This window comes from Capricornis sumatraensis, chromosome 1 (assembly GCF_032405125.1).
Source record: "Capricornis sumatraensis isolate serow.1 chromosome 1, serow.2, whole genome shotgun sequence".
NCBI classification, from domain to species: Eukaryota; Metazoa; Chordata; class Mammalia; order Artiodactyla; family Bovidae; genus Capricornis; species Capricornis sumatraensis.
Window position 1 is genome coordinate 254,513,846 of NC_091069.1, and position 22,937 is coordinate 254,536,782.

The 22,937-nt window shown below is 40.1% G+C and overlaps 1 protein-coding gene across 1 annotated transcript in view; it reads left to right on the forward strand.

The window, feature by feature from the left end:
- MORC3 (MORC family CW-type zinc finger 3) overlaps window positions 1-22,937 on the forward strand; it is a 42,470-nt gene that overhangs the window by 14,304 nt on the left and 5,229 nt on the right. Inside the window, exons 2-15 of the mRNA XM_068972671.1 lie at window positions 416-488; window positions 3,019-3,151; window positions 4,048-4,262; window positions 4,799-4,946; window positions 6,384-6,531; window positions 8,442-8,570; window positions 8,775-8,897; window positions 11,944-12,041; window positions 13,670-13,774; window positions 14,328-14,450; window positions 14,558-14,632; window positions 15,511-15,556; window positions 16,709-16,875; window positions 20,028-20,919. Coding sequence (XP_068828772.1) covers window positions 3,120-3,151; window positions 4,048-4,262; window positions 4,799-4,946; window positions 6,384-6,531; window positions 8,442-8,570; window positions 8,775-8,897; window positions 11,944-12,041; window positions 13,670-13,774; window positions 14,328-14,450; window positions 14,558-14,632; window positions 15,511-15,556; window positions 16,709-16,875; window positions 20,028-20,919 — 2,301 coding nt within the window. The 5' untranslated portion in view covers window positions 416-488; window positions 3,019-3,119. The remainder of the gene's footprint in view (window positions 1-415; window positions 489-3,018; window positions 3,152-4,047; window positions 4,263-4,798; window positions 4,947-6,383; window positions 6,532-8,441; window positions 8,571-8,774; window positions 8,898-11,943; window positions 12,042-13,669; window positions 13,775-14,327; window positions 14,451-14,557; window positions 14,633-15,510; window positions 15,557-16,708; window positions 16,876-20,027; window positions 20,920-22,937) is intronic.

Consider the following 22,937-nt stretch of genomic DNA (forward strand, 5'->3'; position numbering starts at 1 on the left):
GAGGACATGGCAGTCTACTCCAGTATTCTTGCCTGGAGAATCCCATAGACAGAGGAGCCTGGTGGGCCCACGGGATCTCAGAGATGGGACACACCTGAGCAACTAATGCTCTCAGTTTTGAGGCAGCTCCAGCAGGGTGGAGCATCTTGGCACTGGGCCTTTCTGATACGACTCTGGATTGGTGGGCGCAAAGAGGCAAGGGGTTTGCCGCCCATCTTAATGAGAAACTGGCTGATTTTCAGCCTCATTTTCCAGGAATCTAATATGGGTTTTATCTTCCAGGTATCTCCTGGCACAAGCAGTTAAGTCCTTTTTGCTTGATCTTGGTGTTAATACTGTGACGGAAGATTATTTTGGCTTCTATTTGCAAAAGTGAGACCTTAATTAATTTACATGAATCATTGATTTGTTTCAGCTTTGCCCGAAGTTTTTACATACAAATTCTACAAGTCACACTTGGCCATTTAGTGCAGTTGCTGAATTAATAGGTAAGTAAATTGATGTTTCATATATAATCTGTTGCTGGCAGTTGAAGTTCTAGAAAGCTTTTTATTGAAAAGTAACATGAAGACGTGCTTTTTAAAAAAACCAAATGTGTCAGTGATAACATTAGTAAAGGTTACCTAGCATCACAACCATTCAAACTAGACTCCGATCGGTCGTTGCCCAGCTTTCCCTGTATACTGTTGTTTTAAGTATTTTCCTATACTACTGTCAGAGCAAAGTATTTTAATTTGCAGAGTTCCTGAAGCATTTATGTTGAAAATATTTTTAGTCTCATCATAAAAGAAATAGGTCTGTTGCCGAAAAATGAGAATTATGTTTATTTTAAAGTTGGAAATTATTTCTAGTATTTTTCTGCTGTTAGTAATTAGGAGGTTTTATATACATGTGTATATGTATTTGGCTGTGGTGGGTCTTTGCTGCTGCATGGAGGCTTTGTCTAGAGGCAGCGAGCAGGGGCCGCTCTTCCTTGTGGTGTGCGGGCTTCTCCCGTTGCAGAACACGGGCGCTCGGTGCACGGGCCTCCGCACTTGCAGCTCTCGGGCTGTCGTCTCGATAGTTGCGGTCTGCTGGCTTGGCTGCTCTGAAGCATGTGGGGTCTTCCTCGACCAGGGATCGAACCAGTGTCCCTTGCATTGCAAGGCAGATTCTGAACCACTGGACCTCCAGGGAAGTCCTAAAAGTGTTTTAGTGAACATGAGAAAAGAGGCAAGGTCATGATCGGATTTGCATTATGGTTTTTCTTTGGTAAAATTCATACACATGAATTGTTTGATTTAAACGTGTTTGTGAAACAGATAATAAAGGAAAACTATATTTTTGGGGAATTCTTAGATAGACTTTAGATTATTTGTCAAGGAATGGTTCTAAAGTGGATGCGCCAAGAATAAGGAAAGAAAGAAAATTTGAGAACCCTTCTTTTATTTATTCCTGATAGTTCAGTTGGTAAAGAATCCGCCTGCAATGCAGGAGACCCAGGTTCGATTCCTGGGTCGGGAAGATCCTCTGGAGAAGGGATACGCTACCCACTCCAGAATTCTTGGGCTTCCCTTGTGGCTCAGCTGGTAAAGAACCTGCCCGCAATATGGGAGATCTGGATTTGATCCCTGAGTTGGGAAAATCCCCTGGAGAAGGGAAAGGCTATCCACTCTAGTATTCTGGCCTGGAGAATTCCGTGGACTTCATAGGCCATGGGGTCACAAAGAGTCAAACATGACTGAGTGGCTTTCACTTCCTTCTTTTCTTTGGTGTAGTTAGATTTTCCAAAGTCCCTAACATGTTCTGTTGAGATGTAAACTCTGAAGTATAAATGAGATAACATTACAGCTATTCACGGTCACTCTTTTTCCTTTTTATGGCAACCCAGAGGAACTACTCAGCTGGGATTGTTCATTCATACATAGTACTTGTCTAGTTTGGGGATAGGGCAACTGAAAGCCATTATACTCTTTGTGGTGTATCACATTTTAAGTGTGTTGTTTTTAATAATGCTGAAGTGGTTGATGAGAAAGATTATTTTATTTTAATTGAAGGCTTAACAGGAGTTTGAGAGCCACTTTTTATATTATAATAAAGTCTTCAAAATACACCTTAAAAGTATTTTTAGTCAGTCAGAAATATTCAGATAGATTTTAGATAGTTTATAAGTTGATGTTATTACTGCTACTGTTGAAATTTTTTTCCTTTTTCTTTGCTGTCGTCCTTAATACTTAATAACTGTTCTGGGAGAAACAAGTATGCTAGACAAGGGTGTTAAATGATGAGGTGTACAGAGATGGCTTCCCTGGTGGCTCAGATGGTAAAGAACCCGCCTGCAATTCTGGAGACCCGGCTTTGATCTCTGGGTTGGCAAAATTCCCTGGAGAAGGGAATGGCTACCCACTCCAGTATTCTTGCCTGGAGAACTCCATGTACAAAGGAGCCTGGTGGGCTACAGTTCATGGTGTTGCAGAGTAAATACCACTAGGCGCCTGTCACTTTCACGAAGATGATAAAAATGTACCTGTCGTCAGAAGCTTATGTTAGATTAAAAAGGGCTAAAATTTGAAGAAACGTGCAGCAGGTAAACTCGTCTGTGTGTATGTTAGCATACTGCTTTCTCATTCATTGAGTGATCCTGTGTGGACTTTCCATGTCAGCCTGAAGTGCTGTTGATACTCAGCTCAGTTTCCTTTATGATAGCTAGGCTAGTTCTTCGGGCAGAGACCTTCCTGTCTTGATCACCTCTTCATGGCAGTGATTCTTTTGGCTTTACACTTGTAGGGTTCCTGTCTCCATTCTTCATGTAACAGATGGAGGGCTTTAGACAGAGGTAATTCTCTAAGAGTCAGTGAGCAATATATAGCATGGCACAGGTTAGTTTCATGGCATCAAATCTTAGGAGTTCGGAAATATTTCAGCTTTCAAATTTTCCTTAAAATATATTATTCTGTTGCTGGTTATAAAGGGTTGTTCACAATGGATTGCTCTTCTTTAAAAACCAAAATCAAAATTTTTCTAACTTTTATTTCCCAGATAATGCTTATGATCCTGATGTGAATGCTAAACAGATATGGATTGACAAAACAGTAATAAATGACTGTATATGCCTGACATTCACTGATAATGGGAATGGTATGACTTCAGACAAATTACATAAAATGCTAAGGTATGTAAAAGGGTCACACTCCTTAAAATCATTGTTGCTGCCTAGTTGAAGTGTTTCATGTGCCATTCTCATTGCCTGTAGTTCCTGTTAGTTAGACATGAAATGTTGTACCCAGAATGTGCTCTGTTCTCTGAGCCTTCTATCAGTTTCCACTGCTGTCACGTTATTCGGCAATCCCGGCCATTCTCATCATCCCTCCCCTGACCTAAGATCCCACCATTCCTTTAGAGCTGTAGCACATTGTCCTCTGTTGTTTGTGCTTTAGTAGAAAAATCGTTTTAACTACCATATCCAATAAAACCTAACACTTTGGGGAATGGGAACTGGTAAATTTAAAGTGATTCAAAGGATGAGGAAGTGGCATAGCCGTAAGGCCTTGGGCTCTAGGGTCAAAGAACAGGCTGCCATGGAAGCTAAAATACGTAGTACAGGATGGAGATAGAGGGAGGGTTTGGAGCAGAGGTGCTTCTGCTGTCCTCCAGCGTTCCGTATGCCGCCAGAAAAGGCAGGTTCTCCCCAGCAGGAGGAAGAGGTGAAATCTCAAGGTCCCAGAAGCCTCAATTAGTTCATCCATTCAGCTAGGATGTGCCAGGCAATGAGCTCCTGTTTTAGTGTGTGTATGGCAACCACTCCAGTATCCTTGCCTGGGAAATCCCATGGACAGAGGAGCCTGGTGGGCTGTAGTCAATGGGATCACAAAGAGCGACTAAAAACAGCATCAATCTTTACATCCCTATAGTGTGGATTTGGCTTCCTTCACTTAAGAGATGGGGAAACACATCAGTACAGATCTTCCAGCAAGGAAGGATAGGGCCAACATTCAAACTTAGGCATTTTACTTGATATTAACAATGTTTGAATTAAAATAAATGAAGTTTATACTTTTTTCTTTTTAGCTTTGGCTTCAGTGAGAAAGTCACCATGAATGATCATGTCCCAGTTGGATTGTATGGAAATGGCTTCAAGTCAGGATCTATGCGTTTGGGTAAAGATGCAATGGTTTTTACCAAAAATGGAGACAGCATGAGCGTGGGTTTCTTGTCTCAGACGTACTTGGAAGTCATAAAAGCAGAACATGTTGTTGTCCCAATCGTGGCATTCAGCAAAGAACATATCCTTTTGATTTTGAAATGGAAACTGAGGAAGTGGTCTGGACCATTCCATCCTTTTGGCCTCCTCTGGTTCTTATTTTTAAATCATACCTTCCATTCTAGCTCTTGTTCCTGTTCACTGCTTCTACTCTGCATCTGGGCTAAATGTTTGTCCCTCTCTGGTCTCTGTTGGAATTGTGCCATGGAAATACTCAACATAAGGTGATTGCATTTTTATTAAGCTTCCCAGAGCTCACCTTTTTATTTCAGTCTTTTTGTGGTCAGTAAGACTTATGGTCTGGCTTGAAATTTTCACCAACAACCATGGAAAACAAGATGTCTTTAGGAAAATGTCTTCTGTATAAACATTCAAATATTTGAAATCATTAAATTCGTTGGGAGTTATAATATACTTGTTCATACTTCTTGTTGTACATTTGAAATCACACTGTGATTTTAAAATTTAGAGGATAATTTAGTAGTTTTTCAGTTTGAGTTGATTTCCATATTATAATTGAAAAATGTTATTGGTCTAAGTCTTTAACTTAGGATATACGACAGGTATTAAATTCAACAGAATCAAAAGCGAGCCTTGCTGCAATTCTGGAACATTCTCTATTTTCTAAGGAACAGCAGTTACTGGCAGAACTTGATGCTATCATAGGCAAGAAGGGAACCAGGATCATCATTTGGAATCTCAGAAGGTAAATGAAACGGTAACCCTCAGCTGGTTAACCATTTGGGAAGTAAAGTGCATGGAGTAATTTCATTATGTTCATCCATTGTTAAACCGAGTAGAAATGTATTGGAAGGTCCTCATTTTATGGCATATTTAATGATTTACCTTTTCCCAAGAGTGTTTCATTGAGGCTTCTTTGGCTTCAATTTGAGATAATGTTATATTATTATAAATAAATTTCCTGGCTCTGCCACTCTGTCTACATAGCACTGTTTTTTTGCTCTTGGTTATACCATCCCTCTCCTCAAAAAAAAAGACACAGCAAGATAAAGCCCAGCCAACAAATCCCAACTTGGTAAAGTTAGAAAAATCCTTTTGGTTCATTACATAAAGCTAAGCATGATTCAGCATCTGTTGAGAAAAGTAATATAGATGAGACTTCTGTGTTGCTAAATCTTTCTGAGGATAAAATCCTTTCCAAATGAAGCTATGAACTTTAGGGTGAGTGTATAATATTGAGAGATCTAATTGATCTGTTGAACCATAGGAGTTAAGCTGAAAGAGTGATAATCTTAAAGTCCTTTCATTCTTACGCTTTTCTGACCTCTTGCATTCCCTTCTTCTTTTCTCTTCCTTTCTTCCCTGCCCCTCCCATCCTCACCCCCATTTTTTTTTAACTCAATTTTGAGGTACTTGCAGACTCCTGTGTAGTTGTAAGAAATCTCAGGTACTCCTTCCCCAGGTTCCCCTCAGTGGTAACATCTTGGAACACTGTACTAAGATAGTACTGTTGATATTGACATTGATACAGTAAGGACATTTTCATCAGCTCAAGATCCCTTTTATATCCACACCCACTCCTTCCTTAATCCCTGGCAACTGCTAACATGTTTTTCCATTTCTATGTCTTTGTCATTTTAAAGAATATTATTATATAACTGGAATCATATAGTATGAAACCTTTTGGGATTGGCTTTTTTCATTCAGCTTAATTTTCTGAAGATTGATACAGGTTCTTGTGTGTTTCTGCTTGCTTCCTTTTTTAGTATTGCATGGTATGCATGGACCACAGTGTGTTTACCAATCTAGTTGTTTACAATTTTCAGTTACTACAAATAAAGCTGTGAAATAAGTGCAGAGAGGTTTTTGTGGGAATATGGTCGTCATTTTATTGGATGAATGCCCAGGAGTATAATTGCTGGATCATATGGCAGTTGCTAGTTTAGTTTTTTAAGATGCTATCAGAATGTGGCTCTCTCATTTGACATTCCCACTGGTAATATGTGAGTAAATACAGTTTCTGCACCTTCCTGGATTCCTTGTCTTCCTTCCTGCCTCCAACTCCTCAGATCTTGACTCTTTCCATGTATTTGTTTGTGCTTTATTTTGTTAACTAAAGGTTACTTCCTTGCTTCTCTTATGGTGAAGTTAATATTTAGCTCTTTAAAAACATTTTTTACAGCTACAAAAGTGCAACAGAGTTTGATTTTGATAAGGATAAATATGACATCAGAATTCCAGAAGATTTAGATGAGACAGCAGGGAAGAAAGGGTACAAGAAGCAAGAAAGAATGGACCAAATTGCCCCTGAGAGTGACTATTCCCTGAGGGTGCGTATTCTGCTCTCTGTGGGAGTGAGAAAACTAGCAAATGATGGAAATTACATTATCCACTTGTGTTATAAATGCTGCCAGAAATCTCTAAATGAAAGTGTCTCAGACATGAAACAGTGTATTAAATTTGTCCTGCTCATTGGCTGTTTTATTTTCTTAGAAAAGTTTTTAAATTGCAAAGTCATCAGGTCTGTAGTGGTTGTAAAAGTTCTTTTACTGTGTGATTAATTATTTGGATTGGGACTACTTGAATCAAGATGCCCTGGTGACCATATTGGTTAATTCAATCAAAATACCAAACTGTCTTTTTAAAAAATTAAAATATTCTAGAACGCATGCATTGATCGGTACTCTAAAGCAATTTTACATGTAGCCTACAGAAAATGCGCCTTAATATAATTTTGTGGTAAATATCACTCAGATTTGACCTTAAAGTGGAATATGCTTTTAAGATTGAAAGAATTAATGTCTCAATACAACAATGTTGATATGATAATACTGCTGTTTCTTAGTCACTGTGAGACATGCAATACTGACTCCGCCCCCCCCGCCTTTTTTCCCTTTTGGTCAGCCACATCGTGACGTGTCAGATCTTAGTTCCCCAGCCAGGAGCCACAGGCCTTCCGCATCCCCTCCAGTGGAAGTGCAGAGTCCTAACTACCAGACCTCCAGGGACTTGCCCCGTTCCCTTTTTTTGCAATAAAATTATCTCACAACCCAAGCTAAGGATAACATTGACAGCTTTACTATGTAACTTGTTCTGAGATTCCAGCAGTTACAATGGCAGATGTTCCTATTTCTTGCCATACCCTAGTGTGATAGGGAAGTATATCTTAGTGGTTAAGAAAGTCTTGCTCAGGAATATCCAGAGACAGCCAGAGCAGATGGAATAGTTTTAGTATACCGCAAAGTAAAATGTTTCAAAATATCAGTAATAAGTTTATTTTATAAGTGACAAAACAGTACTTTTGAAATCAGGAGTCAGGAGGAAAAAAGTGAGAGAAATGGTCAAATTTTAGTTTTGTATTGAATTTTTCATATTAATATATCCTTATTGAGTTGTTCAGTTCATTTCCTTTAGAGATTTCTGATAGCTTGCAGGCAGGCACAAGAGATCATATTCTAACATGTATTAGGATGCTAAGTTTGGTTATGATTCTCAAGTATCTAAGCTTTGATGCATTAAGAATTGAAAACACATTTACCCTCGCAGTGCAGTGGTTAGGACTCGGCGCTTTCAAACTGTGATTGTTCAGGTTCAGTCCCTGGTCAGGGTACTAAAAAATAAAAAAGAATTGAAAGCACATTTGGATGACTGCTGATTGTTACAGTTCCGTATGGAAAAAGTGTTGTCTGTCCACAGCAGAGTCAGAAAATATAGGTCCTTTTTTGTATATATAGACATTTTTTCAAATTTTATTTATTTATTTAAATTGGTTTTTGCCATATATCAACATGAATCAGCCACGGGTGCACATGTATTCCACCCCCCACCCCCCACCCTGCCCCGTCCCTGCCTACCACCTCTCTCTGGGTTGTCCCGGAGCACTGACTTTGAGTGCCCTGCTTCATGCATTGAACTTGCACTGGTCATCTATTAAAATGAGATTATACCATACATGCCCTTTTTAAACTTGTTTCCACATAACTTATCAACATCTATGTGGGTCAGTTGATTGTTTTCTGCAAACCCTTTTTACTGGCTCCAGTATATTGAGCTTTTTTTTTTTTTTTTGAGCTTGTTTTTAATACAGTAATCAAATACTAACTAAAGCATCTTTTAGTCTGTCGTATTTTATTGTCAAAGCACTGCAGTAGCTTTCTTTTTAAAAACACATTAAGTAATGTTGAACAGATCCATTGGTAATTATTCGGGAACGACAGTCAGTTGTTGTGTGTCTTTGCAGGCTTACTGCAGTATATTATATCTAAAGCCACGAATGCAGATCATCTTGCGTGGACAGAAAGTAAAGACCCAGCTAGTTTCGAAGAGCCTTGCCTACATTGAACGTGATATATATCGACCCAAGTTTTTAGTATCCTTTACTTTCTTAAGATGCTGTATATATATATAGAGAGAGATATCAAGTGTATTTCCCTTCCCCATTTCTCTTTTTATCCTGACAACAGATTCTAATCCTGTCCAACTTTGCCCTTTTTTATGCACCGTTGAACTCAATGAAATAGGATGAATTAAGGGAAGTGAGATGGTGTGTTCAGAATTTTCCTTAACATTTAAGACTAATAAAACTGTGAGAATTACTTTTGGATTCAATTGCAGAAATAAAGATCATTACGGAATAATGATGTATCACAGAAACAGACTCATCAAAGCTTATGAAAAAGTTGGATGTCAGTTAAGGGTAAGCTTATATCTGAAAATGTCTGAATCTTTTGTAAAAGTCAGGATAAAATGATTTTTATTTATTTGTCTTAAAATATGTATTTATTTGGCTGCACTGTTTCTTAGTATTGGGGTGTGGGATTTCTTCGTTGTGGCATATAGGATCTTTAGTTGCGGCACGTGGGATCCAGGTCCCTGAACAGTGATCAGACCCAGGCCCCATGCATTGAGAGTGCAGAGTCTTAGCTGCTGGACCACCATGGAAGCCCCCTGCCTTTGCCTCAACTTCTAATATCAGTGTTTTTAACAGCATTATGGGGCTTGACCGTAGAGCACTCATGTATTATTTTCTCATTTGGTCTTAAATAATCTTACAAGGAGGACAGAGCATTTTCTGTGTTTTACAGATGAGGAATTGGGGCCCATACATAGCTTGCCTTAGATCTAAAGATGAGTGTGGCTCTCAGGTACAGATGCAGATCCTGTCGCTACACTTGGATAAGGATCCTGGATTATTTTATGCGAGAATAAAATTGATTGGTTTTAATTCATAGTTGCTGCAGTAGCCTAAAAAGTAGTATCTGATAGGTGATTTACTTTTCTGGATTAGTTCCTAAATATGTTAGAATTTTCCTTTTAAACCACTCACTTTTGTAGAGTTCGGTTTAGGATGATGAACATTGCCTACTGTGTTAGTCTGTTTATCTTTTACTTGTTTCCACAGAAATGTTTTTTTGATGTGTGTGTGTTAAGAATTTAGTGTTAAATTCTAAAATTAAGCTTTGTTAAACAGATTTTAAGTCTAGGCATATTTTGTTTTCGAGTTCCATGATTTTCATTTTCTGTTCATTTTATTTTACTCTGAATTCTTTGCAACAGTGTACATGGACCTGAAGAGTATTATGCTTAGTGAAATATATTAGAAAAAGACAAAAGACTGTATATTATCACTTACGTGTGGAATCAAAAAAATAAACAACTCAATAAATGTAATAAAACAGAAATAGACTCAAATATTGAGAAGACACTAGTGATTGATTACCAGTGGGGACAGGGTGGCAGGGAGAGATGGGGCAGGGGATTAAGAGGTACAGACTACTATGTATAAAATAAGCTATAAGGCTATATTGTACAGCAGAGGAAATGTAGCCAGTATTTAATAATAACTTTAAATGGAGTATAATTAAAAATATTGGATGTGTCATACACCTGCAACTAGCATAGTATTGTAAATCAGCTATACTTCAGTTTTTCAAATTGGGATTCAAAAAAACCAATAGTGTCTGCTACAAAATACACATTTTTTTTCTTTTAATCAATTTGATGTAAGTAAGATGTGTAGCTCATTTTTCCAACCCAGCTAAATTTGTGTTATTTTTGGTTAAGTTTGAACTCATTAAAAAAAAAGCTTTTACAGCCAACTTTTAATGTTTTTCTCTACCAGAAGATGAACTGGTTCTAGTATTTGGATTCAGTAAACAATTTATTAAGTATTTAGTATGATTTGCCATGCTAGATGTCAGCAGAAAAAGAGGAAAAGATACACATGCCCCCAGAGCTCTTTTTGCTGAGGGGAATATGGTATCTCCTTGGAGCATCAGGCTTCCCTGATAGCTCAGTTGGTAAAGAATCCGCCTGCAGTGGAGGAGACCCCAGTTTGATTCCTGGGTGGGGAAGATCCGTTGGAGAAGGGATAGGCTATCCACTCCAGTATTCTGGCTTGGAGAATTCCATAGACTGTATAGTTCATAGGGTCGCAAAGAGTTGGACATGACTGAACAACTTTCACTTTCACTGGAAGCATCAGAATGGGCTTCTTGGAGAAAGTGGTGATTGAGAGGAGACTGAGTTAATTTACTGTTTTGGGAAGTCTAACAAGAGTTTTCTAGGCCCAGAAAAGAAGGTCTGCAAAGGAAAAGAAAGAGGCTTCTGAGAGAATGGCAATCTTGAAGGGATTATTTGGACCAGATGGGCTTCCCTGGTGGTTCAGCAGTTAAAGAATCTGCCCAACAATGTTGAAGAATCTCCTGCAATGCGGGAGGCCTGGGTTCAATCCCTGGGTTAGAAAGATCCCCTGGAGAAGGGAATGGCTACCCACTCCAGTATTCTGACCTGGAGAATTCCATAGACTGTATAATCCGTGGGGTTGCAAAGAGTGAGACACAACTGAATGACTTTGACTTCACTTTGGACCAGATGGTAATTGGGAATGCAATAATGGGGGAAGAGGAAGGTAAGGCCAGAAAGAACATGAACAGAACTACAAGTGAAGGGTGCTGTGATTTACAACTTGTATGAAATGAGAAACCACTGATGGCTTTTAGTAGAGTCACATTGAGATTAGGTTTTTATGGTTTTTCTATAGCTCTATCTATGAAAATTTTATTTTTATATGTCAGTATTTCACTTTTTATCATTGTACTTAGACTCAGCTACAATTATGAACAAAATATATATGTTGATCATATATAGATAATCAGAATATGATTCAGATATGTTGAGTTCAATATTTTAGCTAGCAGGTTTAAAAATAAATTAGGTCAGTTGAATTTAAAGCTTTTATTTCATCACAGTTAGCAACTGAATATATAACTTTGGATAAATGACTTTAATTTCTGTCTAGCAAACTTATGGAATATTAATGTGCCAGAGCCTTTGCTAGGCCCTGATATAGGAGGGAGTGAGTTGTGGTTTCTACCTGCTAAGATATTGCATCCCAGTAGAGAGGATTTTTTTCCCTTGTATAAAACTGGGAGTGATTATACTTGTCTTAAGTGAATGCTTGACAGTGGAAGTGGTTTTGGAGGAACGCTATTATATTTTTATGAATTATCTCCCCCAGAAGTAAGTTACATTCCAGATACTGTTATTCAATCTAAATGTCATAAGAATCATGAGATAAAATATAGGAAAATGTTTCATAAAGTTCTTACATTTTGGTGAAGGAATAATTGTTTTGAGCATCATGAAGGGCTTCCCTTGTGGCTCAGCTGGTAAAGAATCCACCTGCAGTGCAGGAGTATCATATCTAATGTTTAAAATGCCAATTTCATTTTGTTTTTCAGGCAAACAACATGGGTGTTGGAGTAGTTGGGATTATAGACTGCTATTTCCTAAAACCAACTCATAATAAACAAGATTTCGATTATACTAACGAATACAGGTATGTTACCTATTAAAATGATTGATGACTGACTTTTTACAATTTATTTTGGAAATAGTTCCTTAAGTTTTTCTAAGCTGAATTTGTTTCTCTTTTGTGGGAGGCTTACCTAGAAAACACATGTAATCATTTTTTTCCACCCTAGGAATTATATTCTACTCCATCACAAATAGAAATATACTCTCCTCTGTCTTTACTAATGAAATATTTCTGAGATTTGTATTAGAGGAAGTTCATGCTTTCTTGGTAACATTTTTTTGTGAAATACAAAATCTAGAAATTTCCATCTGGGATGGGAACTTAAAGAAACTTTAGTCCTCTGTACTTTAGACAGAAATACTCCTATCTTCTAAGAATGATTAGAAGCCATAAAATAAATATGATCATCAATTTTACTTGTAAATTTAGGAAGTACCAACAGCTGTCCTAGTGAGCATATATTACAGAATAGAGTACAAACTCCCTATAAATAAAGAACAAATAAAGTGGAAGGAAAGGAATAATAGCAGAGTCAGCCAATTAGGGGACACATGGTAGAGGAAATCAATAAATACATCATTCAGAGCGCAGTCCTGAGACCACAGCTACCTCTGTTATTTAAACAAAGTATAAGGAGCTGTTAACGACAGTAGTAGAAGGTGATTGCTCAAAGGGTTAGAAAGGACAGTGGCTTATCCAGAACTGTCAGGAGCAAATACAACAACTGTTACCTCTGGGTTGAAAAAGAGTAGACAGTAAAGGAACTCGGAGAGGGTTGCCAGTCCCAGAAGTCAGAGGTTCAGATCCCGGTAGAGGCTATGACCGCCTTAAGAACACACTACCTGCCATGGCAGGAGCTTGCCAAAAGGCCCGATCAGTCTCCGTCTGTAGACATGGCCTGCTGTCGGCAGGGGATGTAGGGCTGAGCTGTCCTTAGAGGAAACCTGTCTCTGCCCAGGGCCGTGCGTAGGCTGGAACAGTCTCTGCTGCTGGAGGGAAGAGCGTGGCTGGAGAGCACAGCTGGAGCTCCTCTGGAAGGACCGCAGGGTTGAGATTCAGAAAGTAGTTGGTGGGTTGGTTGGCAGCATACTTTCTCAGCAGAGGACCTGAAGTACTAGTATATTCTGTCTTATTCCTGGTGACCCTGGCTCTGTTCTATGACCTTTTAAAGATACTTAGAGAAGATTGCCATGACTCTGAGCGTTCTTACTTAACGTTTTGGAGAACCCTCCAACTTGCCCTCCCCACCCCCTGCTGCTACTGCTAAGTCACTTCAGTCGTGTCCGACTCTGTGCGACCCCAGAGATGGCAGCCCACCAGGCTCCCCCGTCCCTGGGATTCTCCAGGCAAGAACACTGGAGTGGGTGGCCATTTCCTTCTCCAGTGCATGAAAATGAAAAGTGAAAGTGAAGTCACTCAGTCGTGTCCGACTCTTAGCGATCCCATGGACTGCAGCCTACCAGGCTCCTCTGTCCATGGGATTTTCCAGGCAAGAGTACTGAAGTCGGTTGCCATTGCCTTCTCCGCCCCACCCCCTAGTGTTCACATAATAAATGCTAGGTTGCTTCTGCTTTCTTTGTGTTTGACAGAGATTTAATATTTGTCATTTTTTTTTCTTGAACTGATTTTATAATTTACTTCTTTTTGAGGCTAACAATAACAGCACTAGGAGATAAGCTGAATGATTACTGGAATGAAATGAAAGTGAAAAAACATGCAGAATATCCTCTGAACTTGCCAGTTGAAGATATTCAGTAAGTACATTTAAAAAATAATTGACTTTAATATCAGGATGTGATATTGGAGGGCTGGCTCCTACCAGGCTCCTCTGTCCATGGGATTTTCCAGGCAAGAGTACTGGAGTGGGTTGCCATTGCCTTTTCCGAGAGAGATGCTATAGTAGAGGGTAAAATGTAATACAGTTATAAAAATTGCTTAAATTGCAATAACACAACTTGCCTATTTTCTGTACTTGTTATTGTGCTAAGAAGTATATTGGATTTGACACTACAGATGCTAACTTAATATAAATTTCAGAGCGAGTCATTTGTAGTATTTTCTTAGGTTTTTGAGTTCTTACTATAGAAAAAATTAATAATGTGCTATAAACAAGAGATTTAAATCACTTTGTTTAAATTAGTCTGTCACTTCAATAGTAGCCAGAATTGTTTTTAAAAACTAATTGTCCACCAAAGTAGTTATGGAATTTTCAGGGACAAAATTAATAGGAGAATTTTGTGGGAGAAAGTCCAATGAAGCCTTAGGTCGGTATTTCCATGTTAATATTGAGTTGTTATTTTGTTACAGGAAACGTCCTGATCAGACATGGGTTCAATGTGATTCCTGTCTAAAGTGGCGAAAATTACCAGATGGGATAGATCAACTTCCAGAAAAATGGTATTGCTCCAATAACCCTGACCCACAGTTCAGGTACCATATAGTTGGTAGTACCCTTTTTTGGAAAGGCAGAAAGTACTGTTCAAGATGTATGAATAGGCGCTGGTGACGTGTTATTCCCATGTGGTTTTTCTGACTAGAAATTGTGACGTTCCAGAAGAACCTGAAGATGAAGATGTGGTGCATCCCACTTATGAGAAAACCTATAAAAAGAAGTGAGTGTTGTGTTAACGTGTGTGGGAGGATAAAACCCAGACCGTCCGCAGTGCTTTGCCTGCAGCATCAGTCAGTGCGTCTCTGAGAGACAGCAGTATAGCCACAAAAGATGAGTCCAAGATGTGGAGTGTCTGCTGTATACCATCAAGTGCTTTTTAAGTTTATGCTGTGCATACCTGCTGGTTATGGCTGTCCTGTCTACAAGATACTTTGCATATGCGGTATAGTTTTCTCTTTTGGGGCTAAAACACCAATGAATCAGAAGTGAGTACTGCCCTTTTAACAGAGAAAGTGAAACGTGTGTGCGTTACCAGTGTGCAGTTGACAACTCCTGTAAAAGGCCTGACTCTGTCCTGTGAGGAAGCCCATAAGGATAAATTCCTTTGGTTGGGGACATGGATCAGGAAAATTCTTGATGGGTGGAATTTGTTGGGTGGAGAGCAGTGGAATTTGTTGGGTGGAGAACAATGGTTTGTTCAGCTTAACCAGAGTAAATAATGTGAATGGGCCTAATGGAGAATAGAGGTAGAGAGAGAAGCTGGGAACAGCAGTGAGCCACGGGGAACATTAGGCTTACGTACTGCTCATGGAAGGTCAAGTTCATGAAGATTTATAGTGCACTATTCTTGAAGATAAAGTTTGAAGCAAGATTGGCAGACATGAGGGTGTTACTGAGATAAGAGGCAGAAAACACCTCCCTGCCTAGGGCTTAACACTGATTATAATGACACTGAAGCAGAGGTCAGTGTACCTACCTGTCTAAGTGACTTAGCAGTGAAGTGGCAAGTATGTCATTGGAAAACAATTGAAAAATGAAATAAATTTAAAATTGTTCATTTTTCTTTTTCTTTTCTCTCTCTCTCTTTTTTTTTTTAAGAGACAGGGAAAAGTTCAGGATCAGACAACCGGAAACAGTCCCTCGGGTAATGAGGCCTTCCGAATTACAGCTGTGTCCTGGATTGGGTGGTGATTAACTTAGTACTCAACTTTAAACTCAGGAGTTGCGTAGCAGGTTGAAGCAGTCAACATTGAGTTCACATTCTCTTTTCTTCATGTACCCGCTTCTTACCCTCCTTCCCAGCCCTGACTTCCTAACCCAACAACCTCACTCAGATGGTTCAATTTTATTCATAAGTTGGGCATCTGGGGAAAGGCAGATATTCTTTTAAGGATCTTCTTGTTAGATAGACAGTCAAGGAAAAATTAACAGAAACACCTAGGGCACTGCATTCTAGTACTGACTTAGACCAAAGCTACATCATTGATCCTCCCTCCTGTTCTCTCTCTCTCTTTTTTTAATTGAAAGTTTAGTTTATTTTGTAATATTAGTTTTGGGTGTGCAGCATGTGATTCAGAATTTTTACAGATAATACTCCAATAAAAACAATGGCTATAATTTCCTGTGCTGTATAATAATATATCCTTATTGCTTGTCTCTTTTATACATAGTAGTTTGCCTCTCTTAATCCCATAGCCCTATCTTGCTTAATGCTTAATGGTGTTGAGCTTTTTTTTGGTGTGTAAGTAGGTAGTTGTACTTCTTGTATCGGAAGTTGTGGGCTGTTGGTATATGTATGTTTATCAATACATTGGAATGTTTTCTTATATAAAGGCTGAGGGTTTGAGAGTGAGAACAGAAATGGGAGGAAAAGAATAGTGGGTTTAGGTTTTTTAAAGGCAGTGTCTCTGTGACTTTATCTTCTGTTTCTTTCTCTTGGAAAAATGTTTTTATTACGTACCTGTGTAGGCTCTCTATATAATCCAAGGTCAACAAATCTTTCTGTAAAAGGCCAGGTGGTATTTTAGGCTCTGTGGACCACACATACAGTCTCCGTGGTGTATTCATTCTTTGTTTTGTTCATGTGTTTAAAAATGTGAAACCAGTCTTGACTCACTTGCAGGCTGGACTCGGCTCTTTGTCACTCCGTGGTTCAGTGTACACAGCACAAGCTCACGTGATTAGGATAGTTCTCAGTGCCTCTGGGGTAGGGGGACAGGGAAAGAGTACTTTGTGTTTGGACAGGACACATTTTAAAAATCTCTTTTTAAGATCAAATTTTTTTTTCCTTCAACAGATTCATGCCGAACTTCTGTTTCCAAAAACCCCTGTGTCAAGTCAAACCTTTACTCCCGTTAAGGAAAGTATTCCACGAGGACATCTTTCAGAAGTAGCAAATACTTACTCAACAAGGCTTATAAACCATCATCGAGGTTCACCCCAATCTGAACCTGAGAATAACAGGTCAGTGGCTAAAATGTGTTTTTCCATTTGGGAAACAAGTATGAGACAGCATTTACTTGACACTTTGATGGCAATAATGCACTTCTAAGAAAGTGTAGTTTATACACATATTTTAAAAAGTCTTGAGTTGGTTTTTGTTCAGTTGCTAAGTCATGTCCAACTCTTTTGCGACCCCATGGACTGTAGCCCACCAGGCTCCTCCTGTCCATGGGATTTCTCAGGCAAGGATACTGGAGTGGCTTGCCATTTCCTACACCAGGGGATCCTCCTGATCCAGGAATCAAACCCATGTCTCCCGAATGGGCAGGCGGATTCTTTACCGCTGTGCCGCAAGGGAAGCCATAAGGATGAGGTATTTTGCTTTTATTGTCTGAACTTACCTCTACCCTACTTCTGTTACTGTTTAAATCAATTAAAAGAATGTTTTTTTCATTGTGAAAATTGATCATACTGTCACCTCTTTGCAGTTCTGTATAGTGAGAAAATTCCTGCTTTTAAGATGATCAGCATCTGAATAAAGAAGAGCGCGAAGAAGCAGTCCACAGTACAGCAGTATCATGTTGCTGTGGCCCATGAGTTCTCAGCGTAGCCCACGACATGTTGTGTGTGTGGACGAGTGGATGGAAGAAGGAGAGAAATATGTATGATGACGCGAAGTGAACAGTTAGCGCTCTTGACCGGAATGGTCAGGGAATGCTTTATGATGAGACGGTGCTAGGTTGGTTCTGTCTGTGCTGGGTCTTAGCCACCGCGAGGGCTTTTTTTCTAGTTGTGGTGCACGAGCCTCTTGTCATGCAGTGGCCCCTCTACTTGTGGAGCAGGCTCCGGGGCTGGCGGGCTTCAGTAGTCGTAGCATGTGGACCCAGCAGTTTTGCGTGGGCCCCGCTGCCCCCAGGGCATGTGGGATCCTCTCCGGGCAGGAATCAAACCCACGTCTCCTGTACTGGCAGGTAGATTCTTTACCACTGAGCTGCCAGGGAAGCCCTTCAAAAGAATTTTTGAAAATTTGAGAAAAGATTCAAAATAACTGCCTTTATGTATATATACGTCGTGGGGGTCATGTTTTGAAATAGTTTGCTGTTTATATATAGCCTAGATTTTGAGGTCTTGTTTTGTGCCTGGATTGCTGCTTTACTGAGAACATGTGTGAATTTTTTTAAACTAGTCTCCATGATATTCTTGGCTTTTCTTCATAAAGCTGGTTCCAGACAAAGTAAGAAAAAAGTAAAATTTTTGTAATGTTTATAGACAAGGTAATGGAATTTATCTTTGAAAGTGACTGCCATCACTAGAGGAGGGTATGACAACCCACTCCAGTATTCTTGCCTGGAGAATCCCGTGGACAGAGGAGCCTGGCAGGCTACAGTCCATGGGGTCGCAAAGAGTCAGACAGGACTGAAGCAACTTGAGTGCACACACATAGCCACCAAAATGGTAGAAGAGAACAGAGCGAGATTTTTCATTTGTAAACCTCTGTTCCTAAATTCATAGAGCCAAAGTCTGTGGGGAGATAGTCCCTAAACTAAGTCTTGACAAACAAATAGGAATTAGCCTGGTAAGAAAAAGAACAGGGTAACTTCTAATTAAATGCTTAACTGCTTGGATCACTAGACTGTCTCAGAACTTGGAAGCATTGGACATTTCTGAAGGTGGGAAACTGGGGGTAGGACCAGGAGGCTAGTATGAGTTCACGGGAGGGTAGTCCCCTGGGCCTTTTCACAGCCTGCAAAGGCCAGAAGTGCCGCTGCTCTTCCTCTGTCAGAAGGTAGGAGCTTACTCTCTGGAGCAGCTTTCACTGCCACTGTTTTGGAAGCAGAAGGAGTAGGGGAACGTTTGAATGCTGAATGGTAAGGAGCCTGTCTCCCCTCCTCCCCTCCCTGGCTCCCAAGAGGAAAGCCCTGGGTGGTGATGATGGCATCCTTGGGCTCCCACAGCCAGCCCTCACTGCTTCCGGTCCGAAGTAGAAATACAGCCGAGGGTCCCCAGAGGCACACAGCTCAAACAAAGGGAGCAGAAGAGACCATGTGGAGCTAACTGAGAGCTGGGCAGGTGTTTAACAGATAACTGTCCCAGAATGAGGAGATAAATGGAAGACAGGAAAAAGAAGACAGTGTACTGGAGGGACCAACCTCTGAGTAAGGGTGTTCCAGGATGGGACATCAGAGAACGGAGGAAATACTGGGAGAAAGGCGTAATTTCCACGGCATAATGTCTGGGGGAAGATAAGAAACATCATCATGACGTTTTGAAGCACTTGGGGAAAAGAATTTTTTGTTTAAGAGAGAATGCAGGCTATATTCAAAAGATCAGCAATCAGAGTGGCAGGAACAGTGACTGGTAGATAATGATGGGATAATGCTTTTAGAGTTTTGAGAAAGTAATTCCCAACCTGGAAGTCTGTATAAAAACCAAACCATCAGTGAACTTGAGAGGTGAAAAGAATATTTTCACTGTGTAATATTTCACATTTTTTATGTCGTGTACCCTTTCTTAAGTTCTTATTGAAGATTATGCCCTCTTCATATGAGAGAGTAAGCCTAAGGAAAGGGGAGATCTTTCTCGAGAAATGAGGTCTTAACACATAAGACCCAAATGGCACATCAGTACAAATATCCCTCTTAGGTGGGACAAAAAGTGATCAATTGGTGATAAATTCACAGAAAACTAATCAGATGAAGAAACCAAGGCAGTTTTTAGTGCAGGGGAAATTGTTTTCCATGAAAGGGTAGGGTGTGCTGGTTCACCTTGTGACCCACCTTTGATCCCTGAATGTTGATGGAAGTACGATGGATAGACAGGAATGGCAGTGCCATTCAGCGACCCCTGGGTTACAGAGAGCACCCCTGGGGCTAGTGGTGGTATTCTGTTTCAAGATGTTAAATTGAAATGCCAGAAGACATCAAATGAGATAAATTGGCAGTATAACGATGTGGTACTTTGAAGAGGTCTTAATAGTCTTGTTTCCTCATCTGTAAAAGGAGAAAATAATCTCTGCTTTATTAAATCATTGAGGAGTATTCTGTAAATACATTGTTTAAAAAAATGAATGTTGGCATTTCTTAGAATTTCAAGATAGATTACTTCAAGGTCATCTTATTTTTTCCATATCTACATTTTATAATCCTATATTTCATATATGAAATTTTTTCCAGCCTGAAACGGAGACTCCCTGCTCGCTCCTCAATTTTGAATGCAAAGAATCGGAGATTGAGTAATCAAGTATTTGAAAATTCTCATCAAGATGATGATGATGATGATGAAGATGTCATCATCTTAGAAGAGAATAGTACTCCCAAGCCTGCAGGAGATGACGATACTGAAGGGAAACTGCAGCAGAGTCCCATGGAGCAAAGCGGTGTCGCAGTGGAGCCTGTGGGTGATAATGAACCTTGTGGCCAGCCTGGTTCCACAGGTACCTCAGCATCCCGGTGCGATCAGGGAACCACTACAGCCACCCAGACTGAAGTGCCAGGTTTAGTCGTTAAAAAGGAAGAGGCCACTGAAGATGAGATAGATGTAAGGAAGGATGCAGCCGCACTGCCAGCCTGTGTGGGAACTGAAGGAAAGGCACATGAAACCCAGGGAACCTCGGATAAATCTGCTAGTGACGCTAGTAGCCAGTTAAATGAACTAAGAAATGAGCTGCGTCTCGTCACCCAAGAAAGAGAGAATTATAAAAGACAGTGCCACATGTTCACTGACCAAATCAACGTGTTACAGCAGAGAATACTGGAAATGAATAACAAATACGTGAAGAAGGAAACTTGCCATCAGTCTACTGAAACGGATGCTGTATTTTTACTGGAAAGTATTAATGGTAAACCTGAAAGTCCAGACCATGTGGTATCTCAGTATCGTCAAGCCTTGGAAGAAATTGAAAGGCTGAAAAAGCAGTGTAGCACTTTGCAACATGTAAAGGCTGAATGCAGTCAGTGTTCCAGTAGTGAGAGTAAAAGTGAGATGGACGAAATGGTTGTGCAGCTTGATGATGTATTTAGACAGCTGGACAAATGCAGTGTTGAAAGGGACCAGTATAAAAGTGAGGTGAGTTATATCCCTCAGCATAATGAGAGGTGTCGGTGTCCCAGCCTTAACTCCTCAGTTGCTAGATTGGAATAAATCACTTCATAATATTTCCATTTCTCGACTACCTGCTAGTCCGCTGGTTCTCGACTGGGAGTGGTCCTGATGTGGGCATCTGGAAACGCGAAGGGTCATTGTGGTTCTTTCAGCATCTTGAAGGGATGGGCAGTGATGGAATTGAAAGGGTGGGGACCAGGTCTGGTAAATGTCCTGTATACACAGGACCCTACTGTACCATGAGGGATCATCCTGCTCATTGGCTCTGAGACAGTCAGTTACTAATATATTGCTGGGAGTTCTATGTCTGTTATTTATAAGCCTGAAAATAACCATATGAGGTAGATGACAATGTTTGTTGTTGTCCAGCCACTAAGTCGTGTCCGACTCTTTGTGACCCCATGGACTGCAGCACGCCAGGCTTCCCTGTCCATTACCAATCCCAGAGCTTGCTCAAACTCGTTCCATCAAGTGGGTGATGTTATCCAACCATCTCATCCTCTGTCATCCCCTTCTCCTGTCCTCAATCTTTCTCAGCATCAGGGTGTTTTCAAACGAGTTGGTTCTTCACATCAGGTAGCCAAAGGATTGGAGTTTCAGCTTCAGTATCAGTCCTTCCAATGAATATTCAGGACTGATTTCCTTTAGGATGGACTGGCTGGATCTCCTTGCAGTCCAAGGGACTCTTCTAGAGATTTCTCCAACACCACAATTCAGAAGCATCAGTTCTTTAGCACTCACCCTTCATTATGGGCCAACTCTCACATCCATACATGATTACTAGAAAAACCATAGCTCTGACTCTGGACCTTTGTTGGCAAAGTGATGTCTCCGCTTTTTAATAGGCTGTCTAGGTTTGTCATAACTCTTCCAAGAAGAAAGTGTGTTTTAATTTCATGGCTGCAGTCACCATCCCTAGTGATTTTGGAGCCCAGGAAAATAAAATCTGTCACTGTTTCCACTTTGTCCCCATCTATTTGCCATGAAGTAATGGGACCAGATGCCATAATCTTATGTTTTTTGAATGATGAGTTTTAAACCAGCTTTTTCACTCTCCTTTTTCACCGTCATCAAGAAGCTGTTTAGCTTTCTGCCATTAGGGTGGTTTCATCTGCATATCTGAGGTTAGTGATATTTCTACCCGCAATCTTGATTCCAGCTTGAGCTTCATCTAGCCTGGCATTTTGCATGATGTACTCTGCATGTAAGTTAAATAAGCAGGGTGACAATATACACCCTTGACGTACTCCTTTTCCAGTTTTGAACCAGTCCATTGTTGCATGTCTATTTTTAAATCTTTGCTTCTTGACCTGCATACAGGTTTCTCAGGAGGTAGGTAAGGTAATCTGTCTGGTATTCCCACCTCTGTAAGAATTTTCCACAGTTTGTTGTGATCCACACAGTCAAAGGCTTTAGCATAGTCAGTGAAGCAGAAGTAAATGTTTTTCTGGAATTCTCTTGCTTTTTCTCTGGTCCAGTGGATGTTGGCAATTTGATCTCTGGTTCCTCTCCCTTTTCTAAATCCAGCTTGTACATCTGAAAGTTCTTGGCTCGCAAACTTTTGAAGCCTAGCTTGAAGGATTTTGAGCATTACTTTGCTAGCATGTGAAATGAGTGCAATTGTACAGTAGTTTGAACATTCTTTGGCATTGCCCTTCTTTGGGATTGGAATGAAAATTAACCTTTTCCAGTCCTTTGGCCACTGCTGAGTTTTCCAAATTTGCTGGCATATTGCGTACAGCACTTCTAACAGCATCATCTTTTAGGATTTGAAATGCCTCAGCTGAAATTCTGTCACCACCACTAGCTTTGTTTGTAGTGATACTTCCTAAGGCCCATTTGACTTCACATTCCAAGATGTCTGGTTCTAGGTGAGTGATCACACATCGTGATTATCTGGTTCATGAGGATCTTTTTTGTACAGTTCTGTGTTTTCCTGCCACCTCTTCATGATATCTTTTGCTTCTCTTAGGTCCATACCG